Source organism: Pelodiscus sinensis, chromosome 7 (assembly GCF_052426305.1).
Source record: "Pelodiscus sinensis isolate ZL-2025 chromosome 7, ASM5242630v1, whole genome shotgun sequence".
Taxonomy (NCBI): Eukaryota; Metazoa; Chordata; order Testudines; family Trionychidae; genus Pelodiscus; species Pelodiscus sinensis.
Genome location: NC_143058.1, coordinates 58,894,805 through 58,909,951, shown reverse-complemented (window position 1 = coordinate 58,909,951; position 15,147 = coordinate 58,894,805). Strand labels below are relative to the sequence as shown.

Below are 15,147 nucleotides of genomic sequence, written 5' to 3'. Positions count from 1 at the left end.
TAGCACTCTCACGAATGTCCAAGATGCACACGCTAAAGAAGCAGAAATTCTAATGTTGAACAGTCTGTTTCGCTTCATCTTACACTGAAAAAAGTAAGGAATGGAAAGCCTCTTAAAATAACATATTTTCAATTTGGGGGAATTCCTTCCTTGGTCTTTAAACGTCCCAAAAATCCTAGAATAATTGTACCTTATCTTAATTAGACCCTTTCTCTCACTTTCTGTCCTTACTGACTGTGTTTTGTGTGTATTGCAGCCTCAAACCCAGGGAAGTGTCTTTCCTCCACAAACTCCACATTCACTTTTACTACCTGTAGGATCCTTCATCCCTCTGATGTCACTCAGGTTACCCCCAGGTAAGATGTCTGTTAATATTCAGAGAGCTATTGCACAGAATCTGTTGCCCCGGTATATGGAACCAGGTGCAGAAAAGAGGGGGAAAATGCATCTTCCCAGAGAGGAGTACTCAGGACTCCTCTGACTGATGTCCTGACTAGCAGTTTTAATTACTAAAGAATGATGAGAACGTCCGTGTATGTCATCCTCAGTCCATTTGCACACAAATCCCTAGACCTCAATCCCTTTAATTTCACCACACAACAGTTCCTATTGTGGAAGTAAATTTAGAGCAGTAAATGGAAATATAACTTTATGCAGCAAATAGTCTACTGATGGGATTCACTATTGCAGGGGGTAATTGAGATCTCTGCCGTGACTGGGTTTTTAAAAAGAACTAACTTTTTACATGTAGTTTATCCTCCCACATAGCACCTCTGTAGCTATCCAAACTTATGCCATTGTATACTTCAGGAAACATGATGCAAGATGACCCTGTTGCATTTGGGATCATGTACAGCTATACATAATTGGCAAGGAGTGTTAATAGTTGGTTGTATGTTGGATCTTGGAGTTGGTTGGTGGGTTTCCCCTGAGGTGTAGCATAGGGGAGGAGGTCCAGATGTATCAGTGGTCTGATCTAGATACATCTAGTGTCCTGATCTAGATACAATTTAGTGTTCTGCGATTTTAGAATGTCAGAGACTTCTTACCCGAAGGGATTCTAAATCTAGTCTGGAGCTTTCTTTCTATGCCCTGCAATAAAGCGGTGCACCAGAAACCAGCACCTACCTTCTCAATTAAAACTAGATCAGATTCTCAAATGTCATTGCACTATGATCCATCCCCTTCAGACAAAATTACTATATGACTCTAGGAGAGGGCACTACACCCCAAGGCCATCTGAGCCCTGCTGCCTCCCGGGGAGGCAAAGCCAAAACCTGAGCCCTATACAGGATGCCGATAACTTGCGCCCTGCTGCCTGGAGCTGAAGTCCTTGTGTTTCCTCATCAGCCCTGGGCAGTCGGGCTAAGGTTTTTGCCTTGGCCCCAGCAAGTCTAATGGAGTCCCAACACATTTTGGGGTCCCAACCAACAGTTTGAGAATTGCTGAACTAGATGTTGCTTCCTGAAGCACTGAGGAGTTATAGTAGCAAATGCAGGTGGGGTATGATGATGACAATGTTTGTGCATTGGAGATGGAAGATGAGAAGATATGTAGGAGAGAAGAAAACTTTGTACAGGTTGGACCTCCTTAGTCCGGCACCCTTGGGACCTGACTGGCCCCGGATGAGGGACTTTTCTGGACCAAGAGAGGTCATTTCATGGTCCCCCTTGCTGTCCCTCTCTCTGCTTCCTGGCTCCCCTGCAGCCCAGCTGAGCTGTGCTCTTGGCGCTCCCCCATAGCTCAGCTGAGCTGCGTGCCCTAGAATGTCTGACGTCATGTTGGACCAGAGGATCTTGGATTTCAGAAGTGCAACCTTTACTGTATAGAGTGTTGAATCCTCTTACCAGCTGAGGTGGCAGCTCTACAAGATCCTTCAGGTTGCAGCTTGGAGAACCAGATTTGCAACTGCTTTGACCTTTTAGCCTCCCTTCACCAATGTATTTTTCAGCAGAGCAAATGTTTTGTATGCTTTTATAATTAAGTTTCTATGAAATGTATCCAGTAGTCCTAAGACATAATTGGCTTTAGAACGTTCTAAGTCATGGTGTTACCCTTGGGGCTGAAGCTAAAAAAGTAAACTCCTCCAAATTAAGATTTGTCAAAGAAATGAGTTTAATATGTGCTGTGGCCCTTGGCAGTCAATCCCGTTCTTAAATATACTCTTGTTAAAACATTTTTAGTAGTAGGATTCTTCCTCCATGGTGATTTTAATACTCTTAAAAGTGCTAGACTGTAATTATTTCTGTAATTTGGTTGTGTAGGATCCTGTAAAATTTGTTGTTTTCTCAATGTCAGTGTGGTGCCTTCTAACTTTTTTCCTCATGGCTTATGTCTTTCAATGAGGGATTTGCAAATCACTATGCTTTGTATTTCTGACTTAAAGGCTGAAGTTGTAATGAATCTTGTTATATGCAGGTATGAAATCGATAATCTACTTTTTAATCCGAGCTCCACAAGCGTTATTTTAAAAATTATTACCTTACCCTGTTGTATGAAAGTTTCCAGAGGGAGGGCAAGGTACAATAATAATGATATCCAGTGTGTGTGTGTGATTGTGTTGTTCTTTTTCAGCTCCATGTACCCTCCATTGTCCTGTGGAAGTAGTGGGAATAATACTGTCAATGCAATAGTGAGCTCCCCAGCCATGTCTTGTAGCCTTACGATTGGAGAATCCCTCACCAACAGAAGGGACCCTACCACCACCTTGAGCAGCATCACCAGCCTGGCTAAACTCTTGCAAGAACAAGGCATCTCTGCAAAGGTTTGCGATAGCCCCATCCCAGAAAAACTGCCTATACTACAGCCCCCACGAACCTTTTCCATTCCTTCTACTCCACCAAATTCTCCCTCGCACTCACCTTGTCCTTCCCCTCTGCCTTTTGAGACTCGAGCATCTCTCTCTGAAAACTTCCTAGCATCGCGACCAGCTGAAACATTCTTGCAGGAGAAGTGTGGCCTGAAACCACCCCATAACCCTCCTAACTTAGACCAACTGAAGATGAACCTGGTGGACAGATTGAAGAAGCTGGGTATTGCCAGAGCAGTCAAATCTCCAGAGGCAGGGGACCATGGGAAAAATCAAGGGCCAGAAATTGGCCTGCAGAGGCATGATTCGGCTGTGTTTTTAAGTGCAGGTAGCAATCTGATGGGTGGACTGAGAAGAAACCAGAGTCTTCCAGGCATGATTGGGGCACTTGGAGCTCCATTTTGCACATCATCAAAAATGGGTATCTTAAAAGAAGACTGAGTGGTTTCTATGTAACAGACTTCTAGCAGGACAAATAATACATTAAGGCTGAACATCTGATACGGGTGTGGAATGGGAAGTTGTTGAAGGAATGTGTATGTTAAAGTGGGCAAAGAGGGAGATGGCGTAAGAGAGAGTGCATGGAGTTGAGGAAGCAAGAAGAAAGAATTCGGAAGCGATCACAGGAAAAAAGAAACCAAAGGTTAAATTTTGAGACTCTTTAGGTATCAGACTTCCCTGGCTTGAGTAAGGGGAGACAATAGCAAATGCTTTTCAGTATCGTCAGCTTTCATATTTGTGTGTCTGGGGCAATACGTTGTCTAGTCCCTTTGCCCCCATGATTGCATTTTACAAATGTTAGCAGTCAGATTATACCACTAAAGGTTCTAGGAAAAGGAACAAGGAATCTGTTCTATAATGCACCAGAATAATTGGTCCTAACCCATCTTTGTACTGAAGAACAAGCACAGGAACAACTCAGGTTCCTTTGTTGTTTGCATTTCCAATTTAGAAATTAATCTGAACATCTTCTAAAAATATTTTGTATGTTAAGTTTTATACTTTTCTATGCATGTACAAAAACAGGGAAGGATGTTTATTTTGGGTAAGTGCAATGATAATGGAGTATTAACAGAATAACATTTCTCTGAACTTTCTGAAGGCTGCTAAAGCACGCTCAGGAAGTGCAATCAGTACGAGTTAAGCAGGAGATCTTATATTTTAGGAAAAATTGTTTATTTTAAGTGAAGAAACCTTTCCAAAGCATGCTATGCATATATTTTTAATTAAAGAAGGTTTATTTGTGTGCGCACAAAATCTCAGGCACATTCTATTGTATTAAAAGGGAGTAAAACATAAATGCTTGATTCAAGGTATAGACCTAATGGATTTGATATTTTAAAACACTTTCTATTTCTAGGCAGTATTCTGTTACACAGATTTCACTGAGGAAACAGTACACGAAACTTGTTCTGGAAGTGTGGTTAGTACAAAAACTAATATTAAAGACCTGACATTGAAGCATCAAGTAAAACAGAAATGAGTAGTTTTTGTAACCACTATATCAAATTGAAATGAGTTTTGTGTTAATCAGAAGATAATCTGCTTCTTCTTTATTGATGGAGAGCAGTTCAAAGCCTTCCTGTTTTGAGTGAAATGAAAAAAGATTTTAGGATGCAGACTCACTTGATTGTAACATTTAATGGATGGGAATCTACAGGTCACCTGAAAAAAAAAAATTAGTGTCTTTGGGTACTAAATAGCAAGACGCTTTGAACCTATCATCGGGGGATTTACAAGAATTCTAGCTATCACTAAGCATAAACATTTGTCCCTTTAAATAATCTCTATCATGATTTATAATGCACCTACAAGGGAAAAATCTGTCCAAAACTGATCAGTGCTGATCTCTGCAAGTGATTCTATTGTGAACAAGTCCTTAATCTCTGTGAAACAGAGTAGTTGATTCTATTCTATTCCAAATGTTATTACAAGGAACTTTCACTTATTTTAAGAATCCATTTCTGTACAACTCAGTTAACAATTATACCTTTACCTTAGTTGTTAAATGCAGTTGTGGCGGACTTAGGGGAACCAAGCCAGCATGAGTAGTGAAAGGGATCAAACCAGAGTTCCAAACTGTGTTTGGCTGAGTGGTCTTTACTTGCACTGGAGCAATTTTTACAGATGTTTTAATGCTCTTTGGGCCCATTCATTCTGACCAGTCACACAATGATAAGATCTGATTTGGCCACAGCCATGTTTTAGCAGCCTTGGTTAACTCGGATGGCTAACCTTGTTTGTGAGACATGTGTAGCTGGGGCTCTTGGTGGCATTCTCTGGAGTCCACAGGAGTGAAGGAATCGTATGACGGGTTCTACGTTATAACTGGCAAGAGGCACAACCATCCTAATCTGGGTTCTTGGCACTGCAGGACTGTAGACACTGAAAAAACTTGAAACGGGACAGATCAGAAAATATAATGGCTTTATAAATGGATTTTATAACATTTCCTACTTTCACACTCTTAGGTGTCTTAAGGGTGCTTTGTGATATAACGCTTGTTTCTAAAAAGGGAAAGTAGTCACCAATCCAAGCACTCGTTACTTCACAACACTTCTTACAATCCACTGCATTCAGTAGTTTCATTGGTTGGCCTTTAGGAGTTTGCTTAGCTCACATAGTTGTAAAAGATTAATCTGTTAATTTAAAATAAAACAGAATTAACCTATATACATTAAATGACAAAAAAGTTCCTAATTTTTAATTCAGAGCATTTGGGTTGTACTTCCCTCACCATGAGCAGGGTCTTAACTCACTTGGTAATTTGCTCTCCAGTGAACTGAGCATTTGGTTTATCACCTGTGTTTTGCAGTTCCCAGGGGAATATCGGGTGACAAAGCAATAGGAAACTAGACAGGCTGATGTCTGACAACAGTTGTGTAGAATTAATGTCCAATGTATGTACACTTATTATATAAATACTTGTAAAATACAGCTAGGCTTTTACATGTATTAAATCTTGTAGAATTAATATATATGTATTTTAACTAGCTTTGTAAGATTGCTATAGCTATAGCAGTGTATTCACAGCAGAAGAATCACTGAGTCTGACTTCTTTTCAGACCAGAAAAGTACAATAATTAAATGCATGTAAGTTTGGTTTGAAGCTTTTTAAAAACATACTTTGATTTGAATGATACCAAGTTGTCCCAGCCTAATGTACAATAAAGTTTCCATAAAGCAATGTCTCAACTACCTGTCCAAATCAGGAATGTGATAAAAGCAGAACTCGTGCACTGTAGTAGCTGCATATTTATCTGTTCAGTTGACGTTTCTTTTATCTTGCATTTGTGTCAGTGGATATTTTACGTTTTCTATACTTGTGCCTAAATTCCATGGTCAAGGAAAATTAGACCTGAAGGATGTAGCAGGGGTTTGTGCCAAAACTAGAGGACAAAATTTTGTGATAAGCCTTTGTGGTGGTGATATTGGTAGCATATTTAGTTCCTATGAAGTTGAAAGAAATGGTTACCATCTCCTGCCTCCCGCTAGTTATAAGTATTTACATGAATGATCTACGAACAGTCTCCTGGATGGAGCTAGTAGGAATAGCAACAAACAGTTGAAAAAAAAACTGGTGTTTGTTCCATCACAAGTTTGTGGACATGGAGAAGACAGAAAGGAATTTAGCCATTGTTTTTAAGAAAGACCCAGAAAAAGTTTCCTGTGATATCACTCTACTACTCTGTCTTATTCAAGTTTTGAGCATATTTATGGCAAGTATGCAAAGGACATATTTAATTTTCTGCCTTTGGAAACACAGGGCTGTAGCTTCATTAATTGAATTTGAGTTGAAACATACAAGCCTATTCACTAAAGGCACACATGGAAGTAGGTTGGAATATCTTTTAAGCAGAAGAAAACCTATTTAATCAAAGAAAACAGCACAGAAAAGAGCCAAGGTTTAGTTTTAAGACCCATTTAGCCATTGCATAGGATAGTTACACAACATGTTTTGAGAAACTGAACTTTTTTGTTCTTCTACTTTTTGCATGTAAATGTTTCATAGTGGAATGTAAATTTGTTAATAAACATGTACAAACATGCCTTTTTACATTGCACTGGTTGCACTGTGGTTTTTTCCATGTATCCTTTCTAAAATACACAGCAAATAATATATATATATAGAGTTTGGCTATTTGTTTGTTCAAGAATGCCTCCCAAATAGTAAGACATAAGACCACCAAATTTGGCCTACAGCTTCCTCTTAACTTAAAGCAACATAGGGGTTTGGTTGTGCCACGAAAACAGGATGTGCTAGGAATAAAATTAACAGAAAAGAGTCAATCACCAAATCAAGTGTAGTCCTCAAAACTGACATTGTTCAAGATGGTTTACCTAAAAGGGGGAATGTGCACACTGGTTTCCTCCCCAGGTAACAGTTATTTACACAGGGCTTGATAGAAAATAGAAGTGATTTTATTAAGTAGAAGCAGTGGGATTTAAATGGTGATAAGGGAGAACAGGCAGAACAAAGTAGGTTACAAATCAAAAGAAATAAAACGTTTGGCTAATTCTACACTGAAACCTCAGTACAAACTGTTGTATCATGCAAGCAAGTTGCTAACAAACTTCAACAGGGCTTTACCAAAAGTTTAGCCTCTTTACAAAGCTGCTGCATCCCTCAGTAGCTCACTCAGCCCCTGCCAGTCTTCCTGCTTCCCAACAGCCAATGCTCCCAGTTCTAATCATTACAAGCAGCATCTACAACTTACTCAAACTCACCCTTAAACCTCTTTTCCAGCTGCCCCACCACACCAGGGCTGTCTCCTCACCCTGGGGTCTTTGGCTCCTTCCTTCAGGTGCAGCCCAGCCAAAAGACCCAGGCCTCTGCTTTCTTAGCCTTTTTGTTAAGGAAGTGAGGGCCCCCCCCATCAACCACTGCACAGACTTAAGGACAAAAGAGATTAACAACCTCCCTGTCTCTCATTCACACATTTGAAAGCCACTAAGTATGTCTCCCTATGTCTAATTATACACACGCAAATGATACACACAAAGTAAGATAGACCCAGCGGATTGTGACTCGGAGGTTGATGGGTTACACAAAATAATTCCCTCAAAGCACCTTGTATCTTGTATATTCATGTCCACAAGTCCATTTAATAAAGCGGGGAGGGGGGCCTCATCACACTGCACATAACATCTGGGGCTACTTCCTACACCTGAGCCCTGCTCCTTCTAGCCCTTAATTCACACTCTGCTCCCCAACCCCTTACATCACCTGGGGCTTGGGATCTTGCTACTAGCCCAGTACCTAACCCCATCCCCCTGCTCTCAGGGTCCACACTGGCATCTACCCTCCCCAGCCAGTTGCCCCATACTCAGGCCTCTGAGTCTGGCCCCCCACTGCCAGGTCTCTGCTCTTGGCCCACATGTGGGGGTCCCAGCTGTCCCTTCTGGTCCAATGCCCTCCCCACACCCTTATTAAAAAATCTTCCAGCACTGCTGTTGCCCTCATGATGCTAAATGTCCCGCACACCTGTTGTTAATTAGTAATTTTCCCTTCCTTAAGTGCCATGCTTTCACCCTTGGGTTCTGGGGAAAGAAACCTATTTCCTTGTCAGCCAGACCCCATCTCTGCACACGGGTCCCTCTAATGCTTCCTGAATTGAGCCCTCTTTGTCCTTGAGCACCTGTTTTCCTAATTCATCCAGCAGCCAGTCATCAGCAAATGGGCATTTTCAGATGAGAGCAAACCACTTGTGCACCTAATCAGCCTGCCAGCGGATATGCTGTGTTTTCCTTGCTGAGCCCCTAGTCCTGCATATACAGCATTCATGGATCTTTTACTTCCAGGAGTGGTCCTGCAGTATTCTCGGAGTTTGCTCCCTGATGAAATATTACATGTTTGCATGTTTTCAGGATCAGGGTCTAAGATACAAACTTTTGAAGTCCTTTAAAAGAACCTCTTGATGAGTCAGTCTCAAAATGCTCAAGCAATGTAACTCTAGATGTCTACACAGTGCAAGTGTTGAACTAAAATTGGGGGGGGGGGGTGCTTCCCACACCTGTGTCCTTCTCCTGGCCATCGACCCACACTCAGTATCCCAACCCTTCACATCACCAGGAGCTTGGATCCTAGCTATTGGCCCAGTGCCTGGCCCCATCCTACTACTCTCAGCACTCATCTTGCTCCAAGCCCCACGTGCAAGGTTGTTTGTGATTCGGGTCTTCAAAGGGGATACAGTCCTTTTGTGTTTTAGAAACTAAAGAACTTGAAACTGCTGAAACCCAGATATTTTTTAAACCTGTGACATCCAATAGAGTGTTCAGATAAATTTCTTGAGGGATGGGGCCCCAAAAGGCACCAACTATACTTCAAATTAGGACTTACTGGAAATAACCTTTGCAAACCATTTCAAATAACCCCACAGATATGGGGAGGGAGACATTTGAAATTGCCGTCCTAAAGTTGTTACTTGTGGAAGGCTTTTGACTGCGTGGGTGGTTACTATCTGGTCACATTGCAAAGATACACTGCCAAAAACAATCATTTTTCATCCTTTTGCCGGTGTCACATAGAGGCCAAGGACTGAAACTTTTAACAAGGGGAGTACCCTCCTCCATTGTGGTGTTCCCGCACCAGTCCGTGGTGGGAAAGTGTTGGGATCCCAACAGAGTCTTGCAGGGTCTTTTGCTGGACAGAGGATGAGAGTCTCTGGGCTGTCAATTCAGAACTTCTCATGTGAATTAAATGTACCTGAAAGCATTATTTCTGCCTTGCAATAATGGGCTTCTTACACTCTACCCCTATTTCTCTCTCAAGTTTCTTGTGCACGATTGAATAATTTCCGGCCGTGTCTGTGGGCAGAAGAGGTTTGTACACTCTCTCTTTAAGATGGAATGAATATGCGTAGCCAATGAAGTGGCCCTGTCCTGTTTCCATGGTGACAAGGGAGACTAACCGTGCCTAGGGAGAGGCAAAGACCTTGCTATGAAACGGGACCCCCAGGGCTGCTTTTTGATACACTTCAGAGGGTTCCAGTCTCTGGACCCTAAGAATCAAGCCAGTGGCTGTGTGAGAGTGACAAACCGTGAGTCTCCCTGTGGCGGGGCACGGTCACAGACACCCCTCGGGGGTGACTCCTGGGATGCTGACACGGCCACTGCCACTCCCCTTCCCACTCTCTGGGGCTCCTCACCGCTCGGTCCTGCTGGGCCAGCTCCACTGGCTGCCCCAGCCAAGACCCCGAGCTGAGATCCCTGCCCCCACCGAGAAGCAGCACAGACACTGAACGTCTTCAGGTGGAAGGAGAGTGCAGCATCGGGCCCAGCTTCCCAGGATACCACTCCCCAGATGGGCTCAGACCCCAAAGAATTAGATACGCCCCCTTTAGCAATGAAAGGGAGAATGGACACACTGGTTTCCCCCCTCCCCCTGAGGTATCAATTTCTTACACTGGGTTTGATAGCAAATAAAAATGATTTGAAGCAGAAGCAGTGAGATTTAAGTGAGAATAAGTGAGAACAGGCAGAGCAAAGCAGGTTACAAATCAAAAGAAACAGGGCTTGGCTAATTCTCCTCTGAAATGTCAGTACAAACTTACGCACTCACCCTGAAACCTCTTTTCCAGCTGCTCCTCTATACCAAGGGCTGTCTCCCCACCCTGGGGTCTTCGGCTCCTTCCTTCAGGTGCAGCCCAGCCGAAAGACCCAGGCCTCTGCTTTCCTATTCTTTTTGTTAAGGAATCCCTACCAACCACTGCTCAGCCTTAAGGACAAAAGAGATTGTTTAACACCCTCCCTGTCTCTCACTCACACATTTGAAACCCACAAAGTATTCCCCACGCCATAGGTCTAATTTTACACACACACAATACATATGTTAGAGTATGATAAACAGAACCAGTGGAGCATCACATGAAGATCGATGGGTTACATACACGAAACAATTCGCTCAAAGCACCTTTGAGTTACATAAATTCATGTCCATAAAGTCCCTTTCATAAAGCATGGAGGTGGGGGGGGGGTCTGTCACATTCCCCCTCACACTTTTTGTTTGTGATTCAAATCTGCAAAGAGGACACAAGCTAGTGTCCTTGGGTTTCTGTTCTAGAGAATAAAGAACTTGAAACTGCTAAGGGCCAGAATCTAAAAACAAAAAACCTCTTAAATCCAATAAAACATTCAGACCAATTTCTGGACAACTGGGCCCCCTGGAGGCCCAAATAGATTTCCAGTTATGTCTTACCAGAAATAAGTTGGTGTTGTCCAAGTAGAGGGAGCCTGATGGTTTTGAGGTGCCAGGTACCAAAGCTCCCATTGGCGCTGGATTTGTGGAGTTGAGGTCTGATTTCTTTGTTTTATCTTTGTTGTGGGCTCTCTTCTGCCATGTTACGTTTCAGTTTTACACACCTTGGAATCAGGAAGTTTTGCCTGAATAGTTGGCCTAATTTTACCATTTCTAAATGTGATCCCATTACTCTCAGTTCTACCTTCCCCTGTTAGCATGCACAGTGATCCTTAGTTATTTACACCCTTGCAATAGTTATAGTCTACCACCATGATCCACTCTTTCCCTTAGCCCTCTCTTAGGTAATTATGCCAGTCTAGGCTACTGCCGTCTTTCCTGTATTCCCCAAGAATTGTTCTCTAAAGTGTCCCAGAATTCTTTATCGTGTGATGGTTCCACCGCTGAGTAGTGTCAGCAGAGGGCAACATGGTACATTTGTTGCTGTTTTTCCCATCTTCTGCTGAGGGTGTCAGTGCCCATGAGGAGAAGATAGCTCAGTGGTTTGAGCAGTGGCCTGCTAAACCCAGGGTTATGAGCTCAGCCCTTGAGGGGGCCATTTAGGGATCTGGGGCAAATCTGTCAGGGATGGTACTTGGTCCTGCCATGAGAGCAGGGTACAGGACTTGATGACCTCTCAAGGTCCCTTCTAGTTCTGTAAGATGGTCAAGATTTCATGGTAGTTTGGAAGAATGGCTCACAAGGGCAGGATGCCAGGCAGCTGGAGAGTGTATCATGGAACCCACTGGTTGTGCTCAGACCTCAGTCATGATGCACCTAGCATGCTACTAGGCACTATGTTAGACCATGTTGGGAACCATGGCAAGCCAGAGCCTTGTAACTATGGTTACACTAGTGACCACCAGTTATCCTGGTGTGGTTGCACCACAGGCATATACAGCCAGATGATGGCTGGCCTTCTCACTGATATTACAGCGCTCAATGCAGGCCAAAAGTGCAGTGATCTTTCTTTGGATCCCAAAAGGATGAATGTCTCCCAGGCTTACTCATCGATGAATGTGGTGAATCTCCATGGCCCACTTGGAAGTAGGGATGTAAAATCTCGTTTAATTGGCTAACTGGTTAAACATATTGTTTAACCGGTTAGCCAATTAAAAGGGGACAGAGGGCGGCCATGGCCCCCTCATGCACCACTGGCAGGGGCTACTCCAGTGCAGTGAAAGCAGCCTCTGCCTGCAGCACAATCAGGGCCTCCTTGCTGCAAGACTGGAGCCACCCCCTACCCATTGTAGACAGGGAGCTGCTCCAGCCCCACCAGTTAACTGGTTAAACTTTCACATCCCTGTTCAAAAGTAGCCCATAGAAAAAAGGTGATACCCGACTTACAAACAAAATCCAAGACTGGTGAATGCTTCTGAATCCTCATATCTTTGTTTCACTCCTGCCTTTTGCCCAGCCAGGGTTCCTGCTTTGCAAATATGTCTAATTCCCACTTTGTGTACTGTGCCTGTTGGGACCCTTGGAATGTGAGAGGTAGAAGGCTAATAAAGACCAGGCCAGGATTATTGAATCAGAGAGCCAGGTAAGCAGAAGCAAATTGGAGGAAGAGGGAATTCCATTTTTCTGATTCTTTAACACCAGTTTCTTGCACTTACCTTTATTTGTGCTCCATTGGGAGGAGCTAAGTTTTATCTTTACTATATGTTTGAGAGAGTTTGTGTTTGTCCATCTATCCAGCTGTCTATGAGTCTGTTTCAAGAACTCGTAAATGGTAAGCGCTAGGACCACCAAATTTGGCAGGCAGCTTCTTCTCATCAGACCTTAAAGCCAGATCAGGACTTGGCTATGCCAGGACAAGGGGATGTGCCTGGAATGTGATTGTCTCTCATAAAATGGAAAGGAGGGGTCTGCTAGAAAGGCCCACTTTACCACAGGGAGGCAGCAAGGGGCCAGAGATGGGGACTGAGACAGCTATCATGCCAGTGGGGCAAAGCTGGAGAAAGGGACAGCTCTCTACTATATATTTGAGAGAGTTTGTTCATCATGTATCTGTCTTCCAGCCAGGATGTCCTTCCCCCGGCTGCACCCACTGCAGCGGCCATGGAGAGGCATTTCTTACCTGGCCCCAAGTGAGAGAGGGGGCTGGGAGTTGACCTCTCTCCCCAGCCCCACCCCAGAGCAATGATTTTAAATGAAGAGAAACAAAAATTATTTGAGTTAAGGACCCGAGCAATGCCGGATAACTCTTAAAGCTACAGGTAACTTATGTGCATACTGATTTTTACACAAGCATCGTGTGACATTTTGGGTTGTATACACCTTTCCAAGTGTATTTTACCCAGATGCTATTGGCATTAGCCTTTAGTGCTGGTGTCAGGTGCTGTGTGCGTGTGTCATTTTTGTCCTGCTGCCGTGAAGTCCAGAGGGAAGAGATGGGACTAGAGGATTGCACCTCTGCAAGGCTCTTGTTTAGATACACAATGCCTTCTCTTAGCAGAATTCCAAGAGGCACAATCCAAGCCAAGTAACTGTAGACTTGCTGTAACATCTGAGTATAGAGTCAGGGCCAAAGGCTGCCCAGAATGGTGTCCAGTGCAACCATATTGAAGGCATTGTGACTGTAGCTGGGGTTTGGCAAGAATGCGGCCGGGCCCCAATATGAAGCAAGCTGGCTAAAGGGTTGCTGCCTTCAGAAAGTATGAATTGTTTTTGCTCCCCACAGGCTTTGCTGCCATGGTTATATAAGCCCAGTTTGTGTCACATAAATATGTCTAAATGCTATTCGTATTTTTAAATCAGGTCCTCCTCACTGGGCATGATCTTGAAAAACCAAAACAGTTTCCTGTTTGCACTGAAACCTCCCAGCACATCAAAGTGAGTATTTGCTTTTAGCGAAACAACGCAGGAGGGGCTTCAGCGGGCTGTGACATGAATGGCTTTCCAGCATGGGCCAGTGATGAGCTGTGGTGTGTGGCAGAAAGCAGATCACTCTTCCTAGTACAGGCAGTCCCCGAACGGGGTGAGGCAACTCCCGCACATGCGCAGCAGCATTCCCGGGGCTCGCTCACCTGGGTCCTAGGATCCTCCTTCTCCTCGGGCCAGCTCCGACTGGGGTCCCGCAGAGCTGCCGGGCAGAGGAAAAGTGCCTCCCCACGCCCGCTGCCCCCCCCCCCACTCCCCTGCCAGCAACAGGCTGCCGAACAGCAGACAAAAGCAGCCTCTCTGCCCCTCCTCCCCTCTATACATGCCGGGCTCCCGGAGCGCAGCAGCGTCCCCGGGGCTCACTCACCTGGGTCCTAGACTCCACCTCCTCCTCCTCTTCGGCCGGCTCCAACTGGCCTCTGCCTGCAGCAGCTGGCCACAGGGACAGGGATCCCGCAGAGCTGCCGGGCAGAGGAAAAGTGCCTCCCCACCCCCCTGCCCCCCCCCCCACGGCCTCGCATCCTGCACGCCTCCCCCCTCCCCCCCTGCCAGCAACAGGCTGCCCCCTCCCCTGAGCAACAGGCTGCCGAACAGCAGACAAAAGCAGCCTCTCCGCCCCTCCTCCCCCTATACATGCTGGGCTCCCTGGGCAAACAAAGACTCCACCAAAACAAACAAAGTGCTGGCCTCATTGTGTTAGCAAAAAAAGGACCCTCCTCCTAGAACCCTGGGTGGTGTGTGGAAATAAAGCTATTAGCTCAAAGCATGGTGCAGAGCTGTTTGGTATTTGATGAGTTACTCCTTTAGTCCTGAGTTTGTCACAGGGACAGAAATAGATGTAAAATCTTCTGAACAGGGGAACAGACAGCAAAACAAACATTAGAGGGGAGTTAACCTTTCCCTATGCTATCCAAAACTAAAAAAAATGTTTGGCTAGAGTTTCCCCTACAATATGTACCAGTTCCAACTTACATACAAATTCAACTTAAGAACAAACCTACAGTCCCTATCTTGTACGTAACCCGGGGACTGCCTGTAGACTTAAGACTTCACATCCCTAACTGCCCAGTGGTACTGAGGTTGTGGTAATTTACCCATGAAGCGCTAAAGCCTCCATGGCATAGAGTCTGACCAGTGAACACATGTGATGGAAACCACGTTTGCTGCACCATCTCCTGCCTTCTGCTTTGGGTTGTCACCATTTTTAAAAAAGAAACAA

At 44.4% G+C, this 15,147-nt stretch overlaps 2 protein-coding genes across 4 annotated transcripts in view; both read left to right on the top strand.

Moving 5' to 3' along the window:
- The window catches only part of TRAK2 (trafficking kinesin protein 2), a 72,578-nt gene extending 65,707 nt beyond the window's left edge, over positions 1–6,871 (top strand). For both annotated transcript variants that reach the window (XM_075933871.2, XM_075933873.2), the window contains 2 exons: positions 257–356; positions 2,575–6,871. In XM_075933871.2, coding sequence (XP_075789986.2) covers positions 257–356; positions 2,575–3,250 — 776 coding nt within the window. In that variant the 3' untranslated portion in view covers positions 3,251–6,871. The remainder of the gene's footprint in view (positions 1–256; positions 357–2,574) is intronic.
- A 133-nt stretch (positions 6,872–7,004) lies between these two features.
- The window catches only part of FLACC1 (flagellum associated containing coiled-coil domains 1), a 35,203-nt gene continuing 27,060 nt past the window's right edge, over positions 7,005–15,147 (top strand). Inside the window, exons 1-3 of one of the 2 annotated variants that reach the window (XM_014578856.4) lie at positions 7,005–9,849; positions 12,467–12,588; positions 13,806–13,880. In XM_014578856.4, coding sequence (XP_014434342.2) covers positions 12,485–12,588; positions 13,806–13,880 — 179 coding nt within the window. In that variant the 5' untranslated portion in view covers positions 7,005–9,849; positions 12,467–12,484. Of the gene's footprint in view, positions 9,850–12,462; positions 12,589–13,805; positions 13,881–15,147 lie in introns of both variants that reach the window. The other variant, XM_025189910.3, reaches the window with a different exon arrangement.